Source organism: Aspergillus flavus, chromosome 1 (genome assembly GCF_009017415.1).
Source record: "Aspergillus flavus chromosome 1, complete sequence".
Taxonomy (NCBI): Eukaryota; Fungi; Ascomycota; class Eurotiomycetes; order Eurotiales; family Aspergillaceae; genus Aspergillus; species Aspergillus flavus.
The window spans coordinates 206,224-226,964 of NC_092406.1; the positions used below are offsets into that span (position 1 = coordinate 206,224).

The window sequence follows — 20,741 nt, forward strand, 5'->3', positions numbered from 1 at the left end:
GTTTATATCCAACCTCATTGGCTAGTACCTGAGAGTCCAGTGACTCAGCGACATCCGTCAACCAATGATGAGGAATCGGGAAACCGAGTGGTATCCGGATTTCCCTAGTGGTTACTTTCGGAAAATGTCCAAGAAAATTCTGTCAGAGATCTACATGAGGTTATCGACCCGAGTCCATGTCTGGAATACTTCAATTTTCGTGAGTCTACGTTCTGCGTTACTCTGTAGAGCAATGAACCCTTTCTTTTCTTCTTATTTCGACAACTTAAGCTGGATCAGATCCAATCTACGAGGTAATTCATCCTACACAATACCACGCTCATTAGGTTCGGCTTGGCTTGCAGTGGAACTGTGTATCAGCGGCGCCACAAAGTCTTACATTATTTTATTACATTATGTGCCCTTGAAGTTCGGGTCGTGGTCTGATTGGGAGATGCCGTTGCGGCTAAATGCAGTGAGTTCGACTAGCAGGATAAAAGCGTAACCTCGGGCCGGGCCATATTATTTCCCCCGACCGAAACGCAGCAGAACCGGCGATCAATCGAATGTATCCGTCGAATATAGGCGAACATTTAAAGTGCAGAATACGTTGTAAGAAATGTCTGAAAATGATCAAGGTGGTTTCCATAAAAGCCTTATATATCCCATATCCGCACTGGAGAAGGCATGAAATCGCTCACCAGCTTCCAAATCCTTCGCCACATGTACAAACTATCAGATTGCACCACGACTTGCGTGTGGCTGTGTGTGACCGTCTGAAGGATCCCCAGTAGAACAGACTCATCGTATCCGCGATCTAAAATTTCATCCATCTCCTCAAAAACGAGCATTGCAACTGCATCAGTCTGCAACCATCCACTAGTGATACATTGCCAGATCAGACCAGGTGTCCCTATGACTATATCGGGGACCCGCCCCATGTCCGACCCTTGGAGCTCGGCAATCCTGTCGTGGGCATCACGAAACCCTCTAGGGCAACAGTAGACTTTCACCGACGGCATTGCCGACGCCATGGTTCGGGCGATGCCATTCACCGTCCATGCCAATTCAAACGTGGGGCTTACGATCAGAGCTTGGCATCGGGACGGAGTGTCAGACGGAGCCACTGTCTTGATCCGTTGGAGGATAGAAACCACAAGGTACATCCGTTTGAGAGGAAATGGGCCTTGGGCGAGGACATGGTGACCTGTGGGACTGATTCAACAGACCGCACGTATGCATGTCTTGTGCGGATAAGTCAAGAAGATACCTTGGATGATGGGGCAGACTAGTTGATGATAGTAAGGGAGGTCATCACGAAGGCTCCAAGGGCTCAGGGCCTGCAGCAGCTCCGGTTTGAGTGAGAGCTCCAGTGCAGCCGCTAAAATGGTTAGACGTATGTCATATCAACCTCGATCTCAGAGTCAAAAAGGTATGTATATACCTTCGGAGTTCTTCTGTTCAGGAGGCGGATGTGGCATCTGCTGTGTTGGCTCCCCAATTCAATATCTCCAAGTCCAATTGTCAATCTCTCCTCCCACCAATACTCTCACAGAGGCAAGAAGAAGGCGATAGATACCGAAGACCTTTTGACTCGTCGTTCAACATTCAGGATACGAGTTACCTGCATGATGTTTGTCATGTTTGTTTTGACTTCCCAAGTCTTGCGATGAAATGGCGCCAAGATCCTTAGACAGGATTCTAAGTTTAGATGATCGACTGTTGGCTTCTTGGCTCGGGGATTTCACTGAATACTGACGTAGTTTGATACTTGCCTTTGACGTGGATCGTCGGATTGGCTCCAACAGAAAAGACAGTCGGACTTCCCCTCGGAGATAACCACGGCAATTTCCATTCCTGTCAAAACCCCGAGATATCCATAGATGCCCATCGAATGCATATAAACAGAGTCAGGTCGGGTTGCAAATCGAATTCTCATCCAACATTACCAAGGAAACAAAGCGAGAAGTAACAACAGAAGCATAAACCATGACCGGATTGAAAGTGCTCATCTGCGGCGCAGGCATTACCGGTAATGCCCTGGCCTTTTGGCTATCCAAGATGGGCCATCAAGTCACGGTCATCGAAAGGCATTCGAGCTTGCGTACCACCGGGCTGCAAGTCGACCTCCGAGAACCGGGTATCACAGTCTTGCGACGGATGGGCCTTGAGCAACAATTCCGTGCCAGGTCTGTTCGCGAACAGGGCATGGAAATTGTCGACCATGCCGGCAAACGCAAGGCATATTTCGCCGCCAATCGATCTGGCTTGGGAATGCAGAGCTTCACCACGGATTATGAGATTATGCGAGGTGACCTCTGTCGGTTATTATACGATGCTACCAAGGACCGCGCAACCTTCGTCTTTGGAACGACGATCGAGAGCTTCACACAGCGGGAAGGTCACGTTGACGTACAGTTCTCTGATGGCAGCCACGACTGGTTTGATCTCTTAGTGGGAGCCGATGGACAAGGTTCGCGCACACGGAAGTTGATTCTCGGATCTGAACCAGATCCATTTCACCCATTGGGGGTTCACATAGGATATTTCACCGTCCCACAGGAGATTCAACCCGGGGGGGAGTACAACGCGGCAATATACATCGCTCCCGGGCGGCGCTTTATCTTCACACGGAGGCATAGTCCGCATGCCATTCAGGTTTACCTCGCGTGCAAAACCGACTCGGATCGACTGGTTAAGGCACGCGGAAACACCGAGGAGGAAAAAGATGAGCTGGCGGAGATCTTTCGTGGAGCAGGATGGCAGACGGACCGGATTCTAAAGGAGCTCCAGAGCGCGGATGACTTCTACTGCGAGCGTCTGGGGGTGGTCAGAATGGACTCCTGGTCTGCCGGTCGAGTCGCCCTCGTCGGAGATGCGGCGTACTGCCCATCGGCGACCACCGGTATGGGAACGACGTCGGGCTTAGTGGGGGCGTATATCCTCGCGGGAGAGATCAGTAAACATTACCAAGCGGATCACGAGTCAAAGGATCGTCTCCTCCTCGCTCTCAAGGCGTATGATGACACATATCGACCTTTTATATCCCAAGTTCAGAAGGGAATCGAAAAAGGCTCGACATTCTGGGACTACACCCCATCTTCATGGTGGGGGATTACCATTTTACACATTCTCTTATGGGTAGCTTCTTTCCTGCGATTGGATATCCTCAGCCAATGGTTCATCCGTGAAGATACAACCTGGGCCTTGCCGGATTACAAGCAGATGGAGCAGAGTTGATGTTGCATTAAGGCATTTCCCCCTGACTTCTAGTATTGTTTTTCTCCTCAAAGACAGGCCCAATTGTCTCTTTTCTTTAGCCTTGAAACACATTCATGTACACAATTATCTATCGATATTAGCGGCGCAGAGGGGAGATGATTACTCTAAAGATTTAGTTAATTCATCGTAATATATAGTGAGCAAATCAATAACGGATTATACGTATGTTCAAATCCTCTAACCTAGGGCCGGAGCATGGCACGCAACCTAAGTTATACTCACCGTAATTCGTGGGCTGCTGCGTGCTTTTGAACGGATGCTTTTTCGAGGGCATGCATCATGCCTTGATTACATCTTGCAGTCTATGGATGTGAGATGGTTCATCAGTCACCTGCCATTGCCGCAGTGGAATCCGACTATATGTTAAGTGTTAAGAACATTCTTCTGCCCCTTTCTAGTCAACTTCCCATTGGCATCCCCCTTCACCTTAGAAGAAGAATTCCTTACACACAGGGTTAAGATGATGACTCAACCACTTCCTGTTCCAGCTAGAGCTTGTAGGTCTTCTAGCTTTGCTCGCGCGCCCTCCCAGTTATCTGTCAAGCCTTCTATGGCAGCCTCAAGTGTTCTCTTCTCTTCAAAGCGATCTTTAAAAGTAGTGTCGCTCTTCTCTTTGCAAACAGTCTCAATGTAGGTATCAAAAGCTCTTCTAAGGATCCGTGCATATCATCTGTCCCGGCGGATGATAGTATAATCATTTTCACCATTGTAATCTACCGGTATGGGCGGTTCCTCTTCAGTGATTGGGTCCACGTTGAGAAACATCCTGGGGTAGAAGAATGAAGCCCAGTTGGGGAGCACGCAGATCATCTCCCAGTCAATGACAGCAACGATGTCATGGCTGATTGGATCTAGGATTACATTGTTCTGATTGAGGTCGTGAAGATAGATTGTATGACATGTGTCGGGATCTGTCGGTGGAAAGAGGTGCACAACCAAATCATGAGCTGTCTGACAGACTTCTAGCATCTGAGGTGCTTCGTCCAGAAGATTCTCGTCGCAATCCGAGTCTATGTCGCTGGCATCCTCCGCTTATGCAATCTCAACCCCACTCTCGATCCAAGCTGTCTGCATTTGCACCTTTGCTGTGAGATACTGAAGAGAATTGGCGAATGGGCCACGGTCGGAATGAATGTAGAGTCGTCGTTTGGAAAAGAAGAATGGCAAACCCATCTGCCCGACTTCTACACCCTTTCCGAGGTAATTGGACATGGACTTGATCTGTTGAGAGTCCTGAACACTGCTGTTTGTTTCTGCGCAGGTATTCGAGCCCTCAAAGTAGAGACTTCCAATTTGATCAAAGGGTAAGCTTCGTAGCTCCGCGGCGTATGCTGCTAATCGCTCAGAGATTTGGACTTTCACCTTCAACCTTTTTCAAAAGAATCCATTCATAACTGAGGGCGTTATCTGATGTAGAGCTCCATGCCACCACTTCTGGAACTGGAATGCTAGCTTTCTGGCGTAGGAAAGCTAGTGTGGCAACTTCACTCTCTGTTTTGAAGAACGGGTCAACCGGAAGGGTGACGCGGAAGAGGAATTTATCCTTTTGGTTTGAGACAACAATCTCATAGTTCTTGTTGAATGACCCTTGGGCAAAGAAATTAACAGTAATGGATGGCAGATCCCCCACTTGGGTATGCTGGGCGGACAATGCTGCCAAGGCAATGGAGGCTATGGTTGGTATGGTTGGTTCCGAGGGCCAGACTGGCGAGGATCCGGCGAACGATGTGTGCCATTGTAGAGGAGTAGTAGACATTTCTCCCTCTCCTAAGATTGATACATTGAAAGGTCCACGTCTAACCTGATCTTAAAATGCTTCTTGCCCATAGCGATCGCGTATGAATGTATCTGTAATACAAGCTTGAAGTGAGAAAGGAATTTGAAGGCATCCGAGGCTTTGCTAGCGGCTTAATATAGACAACCGCACATATGAACCGCCACCCTGTAAGACAAATTGCTTCTACTCTCAAACACTAGCACACCAATAATAGGACCGTGTTAGTAGTATTGGAGTGGAAGGCACTTGTATACCATGTCATTCGTCATTTTACCGAAGTGTATTCGTGTTTTGGCCGTGCAACTACAGTCACTATCATGCAGTCAGACTTGCTGTCCAATAAACGCAGGCAAACACCTACAAGGTAGTCCATTATTATAGGCTGGGGTGCAAGGCTGTACAAGAGGTAGTGTCTGGCAAGTGAGGGGAAGGTAGAGAAGAGCTCTCGATGGACCAGCTGAGGATGCGAATAAACACCCGTCCGAGTAACTCCATCAGGAATGTTCTAGCTCGATGTTTTCTTTCCAGATTGGGTTTGCTACACATTCGACAGGTCCGTTCAGCAAATAGCGAATACCACTAGGAGCTGCGAGAGGAAGAAAGATGCGGAAAACCCAAGTGCAAGGCTGAACAACGCTTCACGCGCCTCTGATAAATACTGATCATCACTGATTCTGTGCTTTGACCTCTTTTGAGCCAGACAAGGATGCTACACCAAACATAGCATCCTTCGTCTCGGAAGAGTTTCAATTTAAGCCCACGTAGCATACCATCTTCCGTAGGGACCACGCCGCGCTCCTTGTCAGCGGCGTGTTTATTCCACGTCTACTTTCATTGGGATCTTTTAATTTATTTTCCTGGGGCTTAGCTGCGTCGCGTATTGTCTTCCAAATAGATTTTAATGTCATAGGAGAGTCAACTTGTACCGAATAATACGACACTGCAATGAAATGTGACTCTCACGATCAACCCCGGATACTAAACTGAAGCGAGCAACATCTTGAGATAATCGATAATTCCTCTGGCTCTGTTACATGAAGTAAAGATTTCGGCCTTATTTCTACAAGCATTAGCCACGTAATACAAGTCAATATGCGTCCTGCAAGTGCTCAGAGCAACGAGTTGTTCATCGTGTCGGCGCGACAGTCGTACTTGTGCCCTCTAGGGCCAGCAACGCAACCACTTCCTGGATGCGTCCTACAATTCTATCCCGGTATATCTGGTGAGCCGCACGGATTAGTATAGATTTACCAGAGGCTCGGAAATACTTACTTCAGCGGCAGACAGATTACCCGCGGCAATGCTCTCCTGCAGTGCAGGAAATGCGCTTGATTGGAAGTAATATGGCACTCGGGGGATAATCAGATGGCGATCTGAACTAGATTGAGGGTGAGGGTCGGCAAAGATCCGCTCAATCTTGATGTACTTTTGGTTGACTTCTCTGGCCTTTGAGAGAAGCTTGGGTTCATCTGGCTGGGCCAATATCTGGCTACCCAGATTGTCGGCATACGTATCAAATGTCAGCGTTGCCTGGTGCAAGTCGTTGATGGCATTCTCCATGGAGGAGATATGTAGGCCTGGCATGTCGACTGATTCCAGGGAGCCTTGTAGGAGAACGGCGTATTCGTTGGTCGTCACGGGTATTAACACGTCGTTGGCAAGCGCAAAGACCGCAAGGGACCATATTTTAGTGGTAGTCAGGTGGTATTCACGGTTTGGATCCCCATAGCAATCCATCCACTCGTCCGTGTCGTAGAGAGAATGATAAGGGAATGGAGGATCTCCTTCCCCTGCTGAAAATCCAAAGTCCACAGATGACAAGAGTTCTGTTCCCAGAAGGACTGACGCGTCTCCACCCGTTCCTATTGACACTTCCCCATCCCACACATCAAGCATTGTCTGATTGTTTGCATTTATGTTGGGATCTAACACCAGGCCTGTGCCATAACGCATAGCCCGCCCAAGAAGAGGGCTTCCCTGCACATGGAACTTGCTACCTGCACCGGCAGAAACCACATTCAGGTACGCAAAAGCACTAGTGTTCAGCCAGTGGTTCTGCTCCCACCAGTCTTGTGTGCCTGGCAAACTGAACTCTACTCCCTCGAAGCTGGCTAGTATTATTGTTCTAGAAGGTGCCCACCCTTGAGCCAACGCTGTGCCAAAACTCCTGGCTACTTCATTCAGAGCAGAAGACCCACTAGAACCATCACCAGCCCCAGGACTCCAGGAATCGCGATGGGTTCCCAGCATAATGACCTCATCTGGGAATGTGCTACCAGGAATGGTGCCTATGACATGGTGCACCTGTCCATCCGGAAAGATGGGCTTGTTGCATAAATTTAGCACGATGTTATTAGGGGACGGACCAACATTATAGTGAACGTCTTTGTAATTCAATCCCCCGCCCTGCCATCGTTCACCAAATTCTGTGGCAGAAGGACCATAGCCGTTCAAAGCCCGAAGAATTGGAATAGCATCAGCAAAGGCTATAGGCATGGCCGGAATGGCGAATGTGGAACCTGATTAAACTTTCGAATTAGTCTTTTGAGCCTGGCACTAAGGAGGCGAGTTGGAAGAAGAACTACATACCTGCAAAGCTCATGACTCCACGCTCGATCATACTGGGTGGACGAGCTGGCCCATCCGGAAATGCTTCATATCCATTGGCTTCAGTGAGTTCACCATCCAGCTGGGGATCAGTGTATACAATCAGACCAGCGAGACCATACTCCGCTGCAACCTGCATCTGCTCTTGACGATGAACTCCCATATGCAGTTTTCGTAAAAGAGACGACCCAAAAACTGTCTTAACGACCGCAATTCTGCCTCGGACGGTGACATTCGCATTCAGCAGATCGTCGTAGTCCTCTCGTAGTCCAAAATTAGCGAAAACATACTGAGCCGTGACATTACCAACACCTGCCCACGCGAAGAAGCTCGGAATGAATGGTTTCTGGCCCGGGCCTGCTCCTGGTGCAGTATCCTCGATGCGGCGCGCCTCTTGGACCAAGGGATCCTTAAGGTTGAGATCGAGTAATGCAACGCGGTGGTCGCCGGGATAGGTCAGGTTCGCTTCATGGGTAGTGAGGTTCGCCTGTATGCCAAACCCTTCCCACAGATCTTTGGTCCACTGACCCTGTTCAAGCCCTTGGCCTGAAAGATGTGATCCGTTTGTGTAATAATGGGACCACTCCCGTATCTTCTCTGCTTGAGGAACACTAAGGAGAATATCCTGCACTGCGTCCTGCGAAAGCGCCACTGTTGGCGATAGCGCGCAGAGCAGGGTAGCCAGGTGTTTGAGGGGCATCCTCAATATAACACTTGGTCGGTACCCACGAAACTATGCAGGTTATTGTAGCCCTAGTTATATTCGTGGATTTATATGAAGCAACCACACAAGTAACCTGGAATATACGCGTAGATTGAAGGGCGGGCTTGGATGACACACGTATATATACCTCAAACAGGCTTTCTGCCGTTGAAGGTTCTGCCAACGGACAAGGGAATTAGGGATGAACTACAGGACAGTACAGATTTAGGGAACACGATGTTTAAGACGGAATACCGGTGGGTCCTTCAGAGGATACACGAATTTCGTTGAAGGGGGATCGCTGTTTGCTGCAGCCAAGAACAACCCCTTGGATATATCGGTGTTGAGAAGAGTTTTGTATAGCACCCACACTAATCACACCCTCCTGGCGCCCGCTTTTATGTCGTAACCGAATAATATAAACTGAAAGGACATTCAAGAATTTGGCTTCTGGCCTGGTTTCTCACGCTACTCGTAACACGACGGTGAGTAAATGTATAGAGCAGCCGCCTTCATGACTTCATATTCCCTCATGAGGGCCTCTATAATGCTACAAAAAGGGTCCGACCCGCCGAAGACATTATATGTGACACCTCATCCTTCTCACCTGCAGTAGTAGATATAATAAGTCTACATAGTATATGCTAGCTGTTACTTATTATAGTCTGGCTCCTCTTCATCTTCAATATGGCTGGCTGTCTTCTGCCACGCGCTATACCAGGTCGAGTAATCAGGCTTAGTCATCAAGGAAGAGGCCGAGGCGTCTTTTTCGTATCTTGTGGGATCGAATTCTAGTTGCCTCGGGGTCTTGAGTTTGACGGAGTACTCCGGACAACCTCGCCTATCTACAAAGTATTACCCTCTATTCATCTGTACAGAGAAACGATAGCTTGGGAAGGATGGTTGAGTCAGGTGCACACCCGACGGGAAATCAGTCGTCACCAAATCCGTCAACGCCTGTTCTGCGCCGTGCCCGAGTCGCTTGTAAGGCTTGTAACGCCAGGAGAGTGAAATGTGACGCGGCGGATGGGCAGCCCTGTTGGCATTGTCGCACTCGGCAAACTCCGTGTGAATTGAATGAATCGAGACGAGGCAAGTATGTTGGTCTGGAGTTGTCTGTAGCTATTTCCCCTTAGGGTTACTAACACCATGCAAGGTACGCTCGGAAGCGGCACGGCCGAGTTCGGGATGCATATGGCTCCGGACGGTCGCAGAAAACCAGGGATCCATCAGCCGGTAGACTGGCCCAGGCTACTCCGGTAGTGGTGGCTTCTGATATCAACTCGGGCCAGGCCGATAGCATCCACAGAACAACCGCCTTAGGGGGGAATGATCGGGAGGATGGCATCAACATACCTCCCGCGAGAATAGAGGACATTAACGCTAGAGAGGGCCCCCAGAGCGGTCAAGAACAGCCCCATCCCCGCTTACAGCAGGTAGGAGAGTCTGTGAGTTTATCGTATGTCGTTGAGGTTGTCTATAGTCCCAAAGATGGTTCAACCGAACCCTTGAAGGTGCATTATCCGATCCCGGCTTCGATTGCAGATCGACCAGGTGCGAACTATGCACCGCGCTTTGAAGAGCCGGTCTCCTTGCCGGAAGCTTTGACGATGCCCCCCCGCGACCTAGCTGACCAGCTAATACAAACATTTTTCGAGAGGCTCCACCCGGCTTATCCAGTGTTTGATCGACAAAAGTTCACCCGGCTATACCGCCAGGGCCAAGCCTCTCCACTCGTTCTGCAGACGATTTTCTTCCTGGGATTTACGGTTGGTAGCGAAGAACTAATTCACACAGCGGGTTTTAGTGACCGAGCCACCGCAAGGAAAACACACTACCTCCGAGCAAAAGCATTATATGATGCTGACTACGAGCATGATCGGATGAATCTTGTGGCTGTCCTTCTCCTCTTTGGGTTTTGGTGGGCTGGCCCTGAGGATCAAAAGGACACATGTCATTGGATTGGATGTGCGACAGCCCTGGCGCAGTCATTAGGAATGCACCGGCATGTCAAGTCCCTCCTCAGGTTGGAGTTATGGCTAACTTTACCTTAGCGCTTCACAGTCTGCAATGAGTCAACCCATGAGGTCTTTGAGGAAACGAATTTGGTGGACAATATATGTATCTTACTACCAGTTGCAACTTTGATTGACCATGCTAACCCAGCTAGACGCGTGACCGACATACCTCTGCGGCATTCGGCAGACCTTGCCGCATACGGGATGAGGACTGCGATGTTGAGGCCCTCAATGAGGATGACTTCAATTTTGACAATGACTACGACCAGACCTTGATACCCGCCCAGACAGATTATCATGTCGCTTACGCTTTGGAGATGACAAGATTAGCTACAATACGTTAGTCGTCACCTACCTACTAGTTGCTACTCCCCCCCTGCATACCGAATAGCTCACAAAACCGTTCAGTTGGCGATATCCTGATCGGGGAGTTCAGCCCTCGTCGTGATGCATTAGACAAATATGATACAGAAGGGCTGGCAACAAGACTCGCCGATTGGGAATCCCAGTTGCCAGATCAACTTCGAAAGACGACGCCAGATGGATCACTGGGTGCATCGTTCTGGGCATCCATGCTACAGTTTAGCTACCAGTATGGAAGCAATAGCCCGCTCCCTGTCATAAACATACTGATCGTATTTAGAAACTGCCTCATTCTTCTATTCCGACCAAAGGCCATTGAGAATCTTTCCCCTTCCGAAGCCGAATGCGATGTTCGAGGACGCATGGCGGCTGACACTATCACCCGTCTCGCAGAGGATCTTCTTGGTGCCGGGATGATTAAATTAGGGCTAATCCACCTGTATGATCTTGACCTTTTCTTCCCTGCCCAACTTACCTTCTGTCCTAACCTTTTATAGAGTGCCGGCTCTGTTCTCTGCACTCTCGGTCCACACAATCGTCATCTGCCGGAAAGACCCTATACGTCGACAATTGGCCGAGAACAAGTCACGACAATGCCTCCTAGCATTGAGTGAGTTGGCCGGTAGCTGGCCTGTGAAGATCTGGATTGCTAAAGCATTTTTGAACTTGTTGCGAAGGCTGACGGTGCAAGGCTCTGCCTCAATTATCAACGTGTCTTCCAGTATTGCAAACAATCGCAGCAACGCAGGGCAGTCAAGCTGGTCGAATTCATCGGGGTTACAACGTGCACATAGTCCTAAACAAATCGTACTGGATTCCTACCGGAATGAGCCGATGACCCGGGCCGGTCATATTAGCGGACCACAGCTTCGAGACCTTCATCCAGCTGGGGGTTTCACACAAGCTGCTGATCATTTTGTATATAATTCATTCTGGGCGAGCTACCTTGATAATACGTTCGACGTTGACCTACTTCTACAAAACGGGCTGGGGCCTACACTCACTGGGCCCTTCGATGGGTTGGATGCGGCTGAGGGTGCAACTCCTCTACATTATTAGACGATGCTTTCGCTATTTGTCTGTATGGTGTCCGTATGGAACCTACATGAGTCATATAATACATATACAATCGAAATCTTATGGAATCCTCATCGCGGTGTGAGAAATGGCATAGGTTAGACTGTCATGACTCAGAATCGAAAAGAATCTAGTTCAACTCTATTCCTCTAATTTGCCCTTGGCCCACCATGGAGTAATGTCAAGATAATCTCCCAATAATGTAAACCTAGCGCGCAGGTAATTCTTTTGAGATATTTTGCCTCGACCATGTGTAACACCTACAACACGGATTGGTTCAGACAATTGAACTTCTTTCCAATATCCACCTCGAGTATTTCTCTTTTCGCACGATCGGGATGGACGCTTACTGGCATTGTTTCCCTATGGTTCTACGTCCACTGCTTGCCCCTTAGCATAGTCACATATCGTATGATAAACATCGCTTATGAGCATAGGTTTAGTCCGGTAGGGCAAACTTGCTCTTTGCCCTCAGCGCCTTTCCGTATTTAAAGAATAGCCACGGGAATGGCATCATGGCAACGGTCAGAAACGCCAGAAGACTAGTTGCCCACTGATACCCGAGCTTGTCGTACATTTGGGTACCAAATAAGGGAAACGCAGCTGTTGAATATATCATCAGCACACGATCATAATAGCATTTGCATGCAGGGTTTATTGCAGCCGGGCAGACGTACCTGCAAATGTGCACCTAGCGAAGCCATTAGCGGCTAAAGCAGACGCCGCGCATTGTGGGTAAGCATCGACCTATGTTTATTGTTAGTATGTGGTGTCTTTGGCTGCGGAGGAATAATGAGCTCGACTGGATAGGGGCACGTGAACATACAAGGAATGTAAAAATGCCAGTGTATGCAAGCAACAACCTGCTCGGTGAGACTAGATTAGCACAAGAGTATCTTCAATATTTACGCGAAAGACCTCTCAGCATAATTGCGAGACATGATAAATACTTACCCTCCCCCGAATACAGCAGATCCTATGATGGGTACTATCCAATGAATCCGCGAGTAGGTAGTCCAACCAAACCAAAAAAGCCCAACAGGAATAAGAATGCCACCCACAATAGCCGGAGGGAGACGATATTCCGGCTCACTTCGTCCAGGTTCTTTCTTGTTATTGTTCAGCAGACGCTCACGAATGTTGGACCAGAGCGGAGTAGTAGCGGCAGCAATCATCATTCCGACGATGATCCCCACGAATGTCAGTCCGCCCTGCCAAAGGTTCATGTCATATGTTGTTCGAAATACCATGGGAAAGGTGCCGAAAAATAAGTATAGAATGCCCAGTAAAATGGCCGAGTAAATATCCAGACAGAGGCACATGGGTTCGAGAAAGAGAAGTTGGAATGGTCGCAGGAGTGAGACTATTATTATTTGCTTCCATGTCTTGGTGTTATTTTCTATCGGTGCTCTATACTGATCGTTTCCGGTTTCTTGACGAAGCGCTTTAGCCTTAGCACGTAATATGATGGGGTGGTATGTCTCTGGCGCGAAGAATATCATGCAGACAAGCAACACAGCAGACCAGATAATCATGATCCAGTAGGTCCACCTCCAATCTAAATGTGAATTAATAAAGCCACCTAGTACCGGGCCCAAAGAAGGTCCAATGAATGGCACTGATGAGACTAACGCCATTGGTGCTTGGATCTGATTGCGTGAAAATACATCTCCAGCAGTTCCTCCTGCAACGGAAAGAAATGTGCCTCCAGTGAAGCCATTGAAGTACCGAGAAACAATAATTGTTTGGACATTCTTCGCCACAGCCGAGGGGATTGTCCAAATCAGGAACATCGACCATGCGACCAGATAGATTGGTCTGCGTCCGTAGTGCTCGCTCAAGGGGCCAGTCACCAATGGTCCTGTCCCGATTCCTAAGACAAAGGACGACAGCCCGACGGTCGAGATCAGCGTGGACGTCTGAAACTCGGGATCCATCTGTGTATACGTAGTTGTGTAGATTGAGCTTGTGCAAGTCCTATATAAACCTGATTAGCAATCATTATGGGAAACTATGAATCTCGAGCAATGGAGGATAGACCTACACACATAAGGTTCCGGTACAGACAATCAAGACAATGACCCATTTCCTCACCGACGACATGCTTCGAGGGCACATCGGGTCTTGGTCGCCATCGAATGAGACCTCGTAAGGGCCATAGTCCGCTCTTGGAAGTGTTCCCTCCTCGCGAGCATCCGGATACTCTCCACATTTGTCCTGCGAGAATCCCTCGCTTCCCCAACTGCTCCTGGAATTAGAGTGGTGATATGTGGCGCTTGCGGATGACGGCGGCGGGGATAGACTCGAGCATCCATGTCCTTGTCTCTCGAGTGTCAATTTGTGTTGGGCGTTGGCGTCAAGATTGGCGCCGGAAACTTTTGCTTCATTGGCCAACTCCGTGATCGAATCCATCGTCACAGCAGAGTGTTTGACATAGAGTGAGGATATTGTCAATCGACTGATTCAGACCTTTCCAGCTTTTGTTTACCGTATATCCTCCGCCCAGAGTTGTTATTTACAAACATTATTTGAATATCAGACTCATCGGATGCGACACTAAGTAAAAGAACAAAGGATAAGCGAGTGAGAGGGCCTGAGCTCCATATGGGGTAGAGACAGCGCAAGTGAGGGCGAAGAAGCCTCGGTGTTTGCCAGGAGATTTGGAGTAATGGAGTAGTAATAAAACGACCCCAACACTTTCTCTCAATTAAAAAGCCGAGAATATCATACAATTACGTAACGATGCTAATTGTCCGTGGTTTCTGTTGGCCTGCGTGTGAGGTCGCGTAACACCGGTCAGTTCTACCAGAGTCACAGTCCTGGGAATAGCTTCATCCTAGCGAATCTCTTTCCGTCTTTATGTATGCGCTCAGTCAATGCCCTGCCCGCTGTTACTATTGAACGGACACATTTTATGCACCGAATAATTATGTCCTCCTTACGTAAGGCATAAATTTCTATGCACGTCAATCAGAAGAAATGAGGTATTGACACAGGGACGACTGACGATCACCTATTATGTTGATTTCTATAAATCATTTGCGAAATAATACCTTTAGGACTCTTAGCATATTCTCGTTGATCCGCCAATCGCGACGGTAAAAGCCTAGTCCTCTTCCGTTCGATGCTTCGAATAACCTCGCCTAGGTTAAGATGGTCTCGCCCCACTTTTTATGGACTTTCGGATTAAACTGCACAGAAAGATCTCCGATTTGTCGCGGGAGGGCGCGCCAAGTCTGGGGCATATATGGTTGACTCGACCGACTGGAGACGATTGAACATGATAAAACGCCCTCCTTCGCCTCTGAGCCCTCTCGACGAAAGGGATAACGGATAACAGTGTAGTGGGTCACTTCAAACTAGTCAGTATGAGCTCAATTTGCCGAAAGGGACATATCGATGCAGCGATATATGAGCATCACTTGTCTAGGAGAGCCGCAGAGAACTTCAAATACCGAGATGTCTGGGGTCCACGAGAAAAGTCTATGGCAAATCCCTGGTCACCAGAAACCCCGATGGGACGTAGGTTACCTACTGGTAATTGTTTTGCTTTGTATAAGGAACTATAGACTGAGAGTGAAGCATCATACTTCGCTTGGCGGAAAATAGTCTCTTGCATGACGAGATGGGACAGTTTATAAAGGAGCAGGTTGATATTCCCACCTCATAGTCCTCTAACAGCATTTTCTCATTGTCGTGGACATAGATCAACGTCCTTCCTCTTAGTCACCTTACCTATAGCACAGGCCCTCGTGGATCGCGTCGTCTTCGACGTGCTGCGGCTGCTTTCTTGAACGAGGACTTTCATTCTCGACAAACAATTACGCAGGACAACATTTTTGTCACACCTGGCTTGGCCAGTGCCATTGACGCGTTAACATGGGCGATTTGCAACGACAGGGACGGCATTCTGGTTCTACAACCATATTATAACGGATTCGACTTCGATACCCTGAATCGGAGCAATGGTCGCGTGATCGGGGTCAAGTACGAAGGCATCGAGGGATTCTCCGAGTTAGACGACTTATTTCGTCCTGATGTGAACAAGCGGGCTCTCGAAGTCGCTCTTCGTGAAGCTAAAAAGAACGGCATAACTATCCGTGCTCTTCTTATCTCTAAGTGAGCTGCACGTACCAGAAAGGCAATTGACTATCTTCTAACGAAATCATCTTAAGCCCACACAACCCTCTAGGAAGATGCTATGTCCGTCCTCCGTACCTCCAGCCTGATCCATGAACTGTATGCACGCTAACCACTTCCCAGCCCCCCAAGACACTTCTAGAATTCGCCTCTTTCTGCGGTAAGAACCAACTTCATTTCATCTCTGATGAGATCTACGCGAAATCAGTTTTCCCCAATGCTGCCCTGTCGAGCCCGACTCCGTTCGTGTCTATTCTGGCTCTTGACATTCAGAAGGTCATTGAGCTAAACCTTACCCATGTGCTGTATGGTGCAAGTAAAGACTTTTGCGCGAACGGATTGCGTCTAGGACTCGTGTGTACCAATAATGAGGGGCCAATTGGTGCCCTGTCAAGCATTAGGTACGTACTGAAATCTGTTCAACTCTCTCGAGTCTATTCCTAATTTATGCTATGTTTAGTATGTTTTCTTGGTCGCCCCATGTCCTCCAGGATGTTTGGGCGGCCATGCTAGAGGACAGGCAACAGTTGGAAAGATTCATGATCAAGAAGGGCAAACTGATGGCGGAGAACTACCATATCGCAACGTCCTTCTCCTGGGAACGTGGTATTAGCTACTACGAGATGTAAGTATACTTCTACGTGTAATCGCCCGCATAGACTAATAGCGTCAAGGAATGCTGGGCTGTTCATCTGGGTCGATCTACGACACCTATTTATACCTAAATCGTCTCGAGATCAGACAGGCTACAGGGAACTGAGAGTTACATCTCCCGACACTAGCGTATATAAACAACATGAGCAGAGCTTTGCAGATATATGCGCTCAAAATGGTCTTATGATCGCCCCTGGTAGCATATATGCGGCAGAAGAATTCGGGTGGTTCCGACTTACATTTACGGTGGGAAAGAATGCGTTAGAAGAAGGCCTGAGGCGTCTTGACAAATCGTTGAAGGCAGCTGAGACGGATTTGCGAATTTAGAGAAAGGCTATTGCAATTGCACCATATAGGAAAAGGTTCAGTAACGCAATTCGAAAATGTACGTCAACGAGTGGATGTAATATGTTTATTTGCCGTCACTGTAACTCCCAAACCCATACCCAATTCTCGAAGCTATACATGTCTTCCTCAAGCCCAGAACTTCTGATAGCAGATAGACCTGACACCAACACACTCTTCCGGCATTGGCTCCTCTCCCGAGGCCACTTCACGAAAGACATACCGTTCCCCATGAAGTGTAGCCTTGACCCAATACTTCCGCTGCACCTGCTTCGACTTGTCAAACAATGATACCAGCTTCCCCGCGACGCCACTCCTCTGGGGTAAAGGCGAGATCGTTTCCTGAACGATGAAATAGCATTCTTTGACATACGGCTCATTCTTCGGGTGCATCAAATACACAAGAGCCCTTCCCTCACAGGCACGTAACTCACGTATATATGTCCCTCGAAGTTCGATGACCGCGATGGGTTGGAAAAGTCCTTCCGGGCTCCACACCTCCAAGCGTTGCTCGCCCATTTTCAACAGGAAGGAGTAGAACGCGTAGAAATCTGTCCCTGGGTGCATGAAAGATAGATCTTTGTTGAGCAGGTCATCTAGTGTTTTGAGCATGGAGTCGTCGCATCCGCCTCTGTAATGCCAGTCTGGAAAGAAAAATAGGTCAAGGGTTTCGGCCACGGATTCCGCATATGACGGGGGATCAACCGTAGTTGCAGTGGGTGGCGGTCCCATTTCTGAGTGTTGCTCCATGTTTTCAATTGAAACTAAGAGTCTATAAAATCGGGAGGTATCTTGAAGTTAGATGAGGAGACAAAAATGTGCCTAGTATGACGCGGGCTGGCAAAGACGTGACTCGACTCATACATGATAGATAGAAGGCTATTTAAGATCTTATAACCAAACGGCATTGTCCTATGTAAAAAAACCTTTGTCTGATTCATATTTGTGATTCGAACCATTTGGTGCATAGTGCCGGTTATACGAGAACCGTGGCTATATGGTTTGAGCCTGGTACTTTCCAGTGAACTCTGATATTGCATGGACGTAACACTGTTTATTGCACCTTGGGCCAGACTATGGCAATCGTCCTATGTGGTAAGATAGCTAACTCCCTCCTACCAAATCTTTGTTTAGACAAAGGCACAATGGAGTTACAAGACATGAACCGTAACACAATGATCCGCTCTTTTTCTTGCTTTATATGTGGTGTGGTATCTTACTTGTCATTGTCCAGACACACAGAAATACCGGCAACCTTCAGGTAGAGTACGGCCGAACACTGAAAATAACACAAGAGGCCCCTCCGTAATTCTTCCAAGCAGTAAAAGATTGCAATTTCGGCCCGCAACCAAAGGGGATATTCATTGTCAAGCATGATGGCTTGTACCAATACTAAGCTATGAGGGCAAAATATGTAATTTCTATTTCTAGCATATTCGGTACAAGATTGCGATCTAATTGGTGAGGCCGATACTGTAGCGCGCCTGAGCGCTAAAGATATGTGAAATCAATTTCTACGGCTTGATTATTCAGTTAAATTGCAAATGGTTAGTACAAAAGAGCTTCTTCATGAGGACCATATAAAAGCTCTTCGGAATTCACAAATGGTTAGAAGAAAGCTAAAAGTATCCGGTCCCATAACATCCTGAAGTTTGGCATAAATGACTTGTTTCTTCCATCCAGAGACTTCATATATATTCAGGTGGACTGGGGGAAATTGTCTACTAGTCTATACAATATGCTATCATATACCTGTTACGGCAGTGTCAAGCGTTCTGACGCCAGTAAAGCCTATAGGTTGACCAAATTGGTGAGAAAAGAAAAGAGAGAGAAAAGAAAGAAAAGGTGCTACGAGACAACACTCCTGCACCTATAGCGCTGAAGGCCCTATTCTTCCTTGATTTCACTATGCCACTTGTATACAATGCGGGCCATCGCACAATCACCATATTTGTTAATAAGTACGACCCGCCGGGTGTGGTAGCGCTCGCCGTGGATCATTTCAAAGCCCCATACCTAAATACCGTTTGTTAACAATCTAAGGTGTTAAAGTCTTTCTCCTCGCCTACCTGTTCCATTGTCCACCCTAAATCTTCGCTGTGCGAGACAGTATGTAACCAACCTCCACGACTAGTTCCCACAGAGTTCGGCGGTGATTCCTCAAGTAGAAAGCCGTCCTCTAGCTCGCCCTCAGAAGAGACTACTCCCCTCAGGAAGTCGTATGCCCTTTCATCTATGCTTGGCGTGTCTAGCTCAAGCGCAGGTCGAACATGACCGTCCTCATCTTCGACGCCTCCGATGAGTCGGCTACGAACGCTAAGATTTCCGAAAACGTGATCCTTATGGACGTAAGGGTTCCAGTCGAGTGTTCGCTTTTCGGCTGTACCGTTGAATCCGCCGGTCACCGTATGTACAACGTCAATATGCAACGCTAGCGGTAAGTTATCGGGTCCGATGCTGGCGTATTCGGTGATTGTGAATGTGATTGTTATGTGTCGGAAAGCGCGACGGATAAGCCAGTTTAGGCGTTGCTGCAAGCCGTCTTAAGTGAGCTGATGTTCCTTAATTTCATGTTGAGCGATAGATGATTGAAGTAAAACCATACCAGCTTCATCATGGGTTCAACATTTGTTGAAAGACTTTTCTCCTATAACAGCCATCTATTCAGTCTGGGGCCGTAGCAAAGGCCGAAGAGCACGAACCATAACCCAATTTCCTGTCAGGTTCAAGAGCGGAAGAGGTTTTGAAGTAGTCATGATCAACTTTCAGGGATCGTGTAGACAGGAGAACGCTTGGTGACCAGATGTTACTCGACGAGAAATTAAAAACATGCCAAATTTGGAATGTATGGGGGAAGAGATATATTTGTGGTGAAGCTCTAAGAGTCGACACGTTTAACAGATGTGTGCCATCTTGGTCTTCTACACACTGGGTGAATGTTGTGTCTGTCACGCAATAGTCGTGAATCTAGAAATGGCGAAGTGGAATTTCGGCGCAAGAAGGGTTGCAGAATGACCGACCCTCTTTTTCTTGTGCCCATAATTAGGTGTTTCGGTCGTCCATTCCTCCTTTTTATTTTCCTGGTGCACCGGTATGTCGATCTTTCACAGCTCTTGGGTTATATTGATTGATTTTCTGCAAGGGGTGCTGAGAACTATACCCGGAGACTCCACTGTCTCCATGCGATGAATAACATGGCATTCTCATACTGATCATATGCATGAAAGTTCGCATGCAGTGTGGCTGTGGCGAAGTGTCTCTGCTGCATACAATGGAATTCGACGGTCGCTGGCAGATTTCTTGGAAGCTCGTTTATCGCTCTTGTCTACCACGGTACAAATCCGTTGTCTGGTTGACCTTTTTCTGCGCAATCACTGTGGAGAACGTGCTTTTCACGGTGCCTCTTGGCTGAGAACTTGCTACTGTGTGTCCGTTGTTTTTCGGGGGGGTTGGGAATTGTTTCCTGTCGTGATTGCTTCTTCGACTCGTGCTAAAAAGGTCAGATAGTCTCCTAAATATTAGGCAGTTCGTGAAAATATCTGATTAGGTGGCGCTGATACCTCGATGAAATCTGGTGCTGGGATGATCCAACATCGAATTCGTGTGTTTGTAGAAGTTGGTTGTTTCATGGCCTGAAAATTGGAGGACAGCAACAACAATAAGAATTGAACATTACGACGTATCACATGTCCTCAAGGCACATGATGGAAGCATGCCCTTGCTTGCATTACATTCATATTGACAGTATACTGACAGCAGACAATGGGAAGAAAATGAAATGCAGTTGTTGCCATAC

General features: G+C 47.9%; 10 protein-coding genes across 10 annotated transcripts; 3 read left to right on the top strand and 7 right to left on the bottom strand.

Moving 5' to 3' along the window:
• Positions 1-181: 181 nt before the first annotated feature.
• F9C07_2133875 (P-loop containing nucleoside triphosphate hydrolase protein) lies at positions 182-1,446 on the bottom strand. The gene is made up of 2 exons (XM_071509128.1): positions 1,424-1,446; positions 182-1,360 (listed from the first exon to the last, which is right to left on the bottom strand). Exon 2 carries the CDS (start codon positions 1,143-1,145, stop codon positions 636-638), a length of 510 nt encoding a protein of 169 aa, XP_071365395.1. The 5' UTR covers positions 1,146-1,360; positions 1,424-1,446; the 3' UTR covers positions 182-635.
• A 522-nt stretch (positions 1,447-1,968) lies between these two features.
• F9C07_76 (putative monooxygenase) lies at positions 1,969-3,219 on the top strand (the record flags this gene model as incomplete). The annotated part of the gene is made up of 1 exon (XM_041284439.1): positions 1,969-3,219. The coding sequence occupies one exon, from the start codon at positions 1,969-1,971 to the stop codon at positions 3,217-3,219; it is 1,251 nt and encodes a 416-aa protein (XP_041141763.1).
• Positions 3,220-3,582: 363 nt separating this feature from the next.
• F9C07_2239435 (uncharacterized protein) lies at positions 3,583-5,017 on the bottom strand (the record flags this gene model as incomplete). The annotated part of the gene is made up of 2 exons (XM_071510015.1): positions 3,583-4,592; positions 4,624-5,017. 2 exons carry the CDS (start codon positions 5,015-5,017, stop codon positions 4,294-4,296), a joined length of 693 nt encoding a protein of 230 aa, XP_071365397.1. The 3' UTR covers positions 3,583-4,293.
• Positions 3,730-4,275, bottom strand: F9C07_77 (uncharacterized protein). The gene has a single exon (XM_071511667.1). The coding sequence runs from the start codon at positions 4,228-4,230 to the stop codon at positions 3,928-3,930; it is 303 nt and encodes a 100-aa protein (XP_071365396.1). The 5' UTR covers positions 4,231-4,275; the 3' UTR covers positions 3,730-3,927.
• Positions 5,018-5,833: 816 nt separating the features above from the next.
• On the bottom strand, positions 5,834-8,566 carry F9C07_2278572 (putative glutamate carboxypeptidase). Its single transcript, XM_071510313.1, has 4 exons — positions 7,628-8,566; positions 6,311-7,557; positions 6,191-6,257; positions 5,834-6,098 (listed from the first exon to the last, which is right to left on the bottom strand). Exons 1-4 carry the CDS (start codon positions 8,343-8,345, stop codon positions 6,004-6,006), a joined length of 2,127 nt encoding a protein of 708 aa, XP_071365398.1. The 5' UTR covers positions 8,346-8,566; the 3' UTR covers positions 5,834-6,003.
• Positions 8,567-9,150: 584 nt separating this feature from the next.
• F9C07_2133890 (fungal-specific transcription factor domain-containing protein) lies at positions 9,151-11,902 on the top strand. Its single transcript, XM_071509129.1, has 7 exons — positions 9,151-9,444; positions 9,505-10,353; positions 10,403-10,469; positions 10,519-10,705; positions 10,775-10,958; positions 11,010-11,168; positions 11,227-11,902. The coding sequence occupies exons 1-7, from the start codon at positions 9,248-9,250 to the stop codon at positions 11,786-11,788; spliced, it is 2,205 nt and encodes a 734-aa protein (XP_071365399.1). The 5' UTR covers positions 9,151-9,247; the 3' UTR covers positions 11,789-11,902.
• On the bottom strand, positions 11,903-14,624 carry F9C07_2278574 (putative bicyclomycin resistance protein). Its single transcript, XM_041289080.2, has 5 exons — positions 13,851-14,624; positions 12,761-13,783; positions 12,633-12,669; positions 12,484-12,553; positions 11,903-12,409 (listed from the first exon to the last, which is right to left on the bottom strand). Exons 1-5 carry the CDS (start codon positions 14,216-14,218, stop codon positions 12,246-12,248), a joined length of 1,662 nt encoding a protein of 553 aa, XP_041141760.1. The 5' UTR covers positions 14,219-14,624; the 3' UTR covers positions 11,903-12,245.
• Positions 14,625-15,174: 550 nt separating this feature from the next.
• On the top strand, positions 15,175-16,927 carry F9C07_2058860 (1-aminocyclopropane-1-carboxylate synthase; the record flags this gene model as incomplete). Its single annotated transcript, XM_071508619.1, has 7 exons — positions 15,175-15,332; positions 15,389-15,455; positions 15,513-15,925; positions 15,982-16,009; positions 16,070-16,347; positions 16,407-16,472; positions 16,516-16,927. The coding sequence occupies 7 exons, from the start codon at positions 15,175-15,177 to the stop codon at positions 16,925-16,927; spliced, it is 1,422 nt and encodes a 473-aa protein (XP_071365400.1).
• A 147-nt stretch (positions 16,928-17,074) lies between these two features.
• On the bottom strand, positions 17,075-17,695 carry F9C07_83 (uncharacterized protein; the record flags this gene model as incomplete). The annotated part of the gene is made up of 1 exon (XM_041284437.1): positions 17,075-17,695. One exon carries the CDS (start codon positions 17,693-17,695, stop codon positions 17,075-17,077), a length of 621 nt encoding a protein of 206 aa, XP_041141758.1.
• A 796-nt stretch (positions 17,696-18,491) lies between these two features.
• F9C07_2133907 (uncharacterized protein) lies at positions 18,492-20,006 on the bottom strand. The gene is made up of 4 exons (XM_041289079.2): positions 19,648-20,006; positions 19,551-19,592; positions 19,015-19,476; positions 18,492-18,961 (listed from the first exon to the last, which is right to left on the bottom strand). The coding sequence occupies exons 1-4, from the start codon at positions 19,699-19,701 to the stop codon at positions 18,833-18,835; spliced, it is 687 nt and encodes a 228-aa protein (XP_041141757.2). The 5' UTR covers positions 19,702-20,006; the 3' UTR covers positions 18,492-18,832.
• Positions 20,007-20,741: the final 735 nt, after the last annotated feature.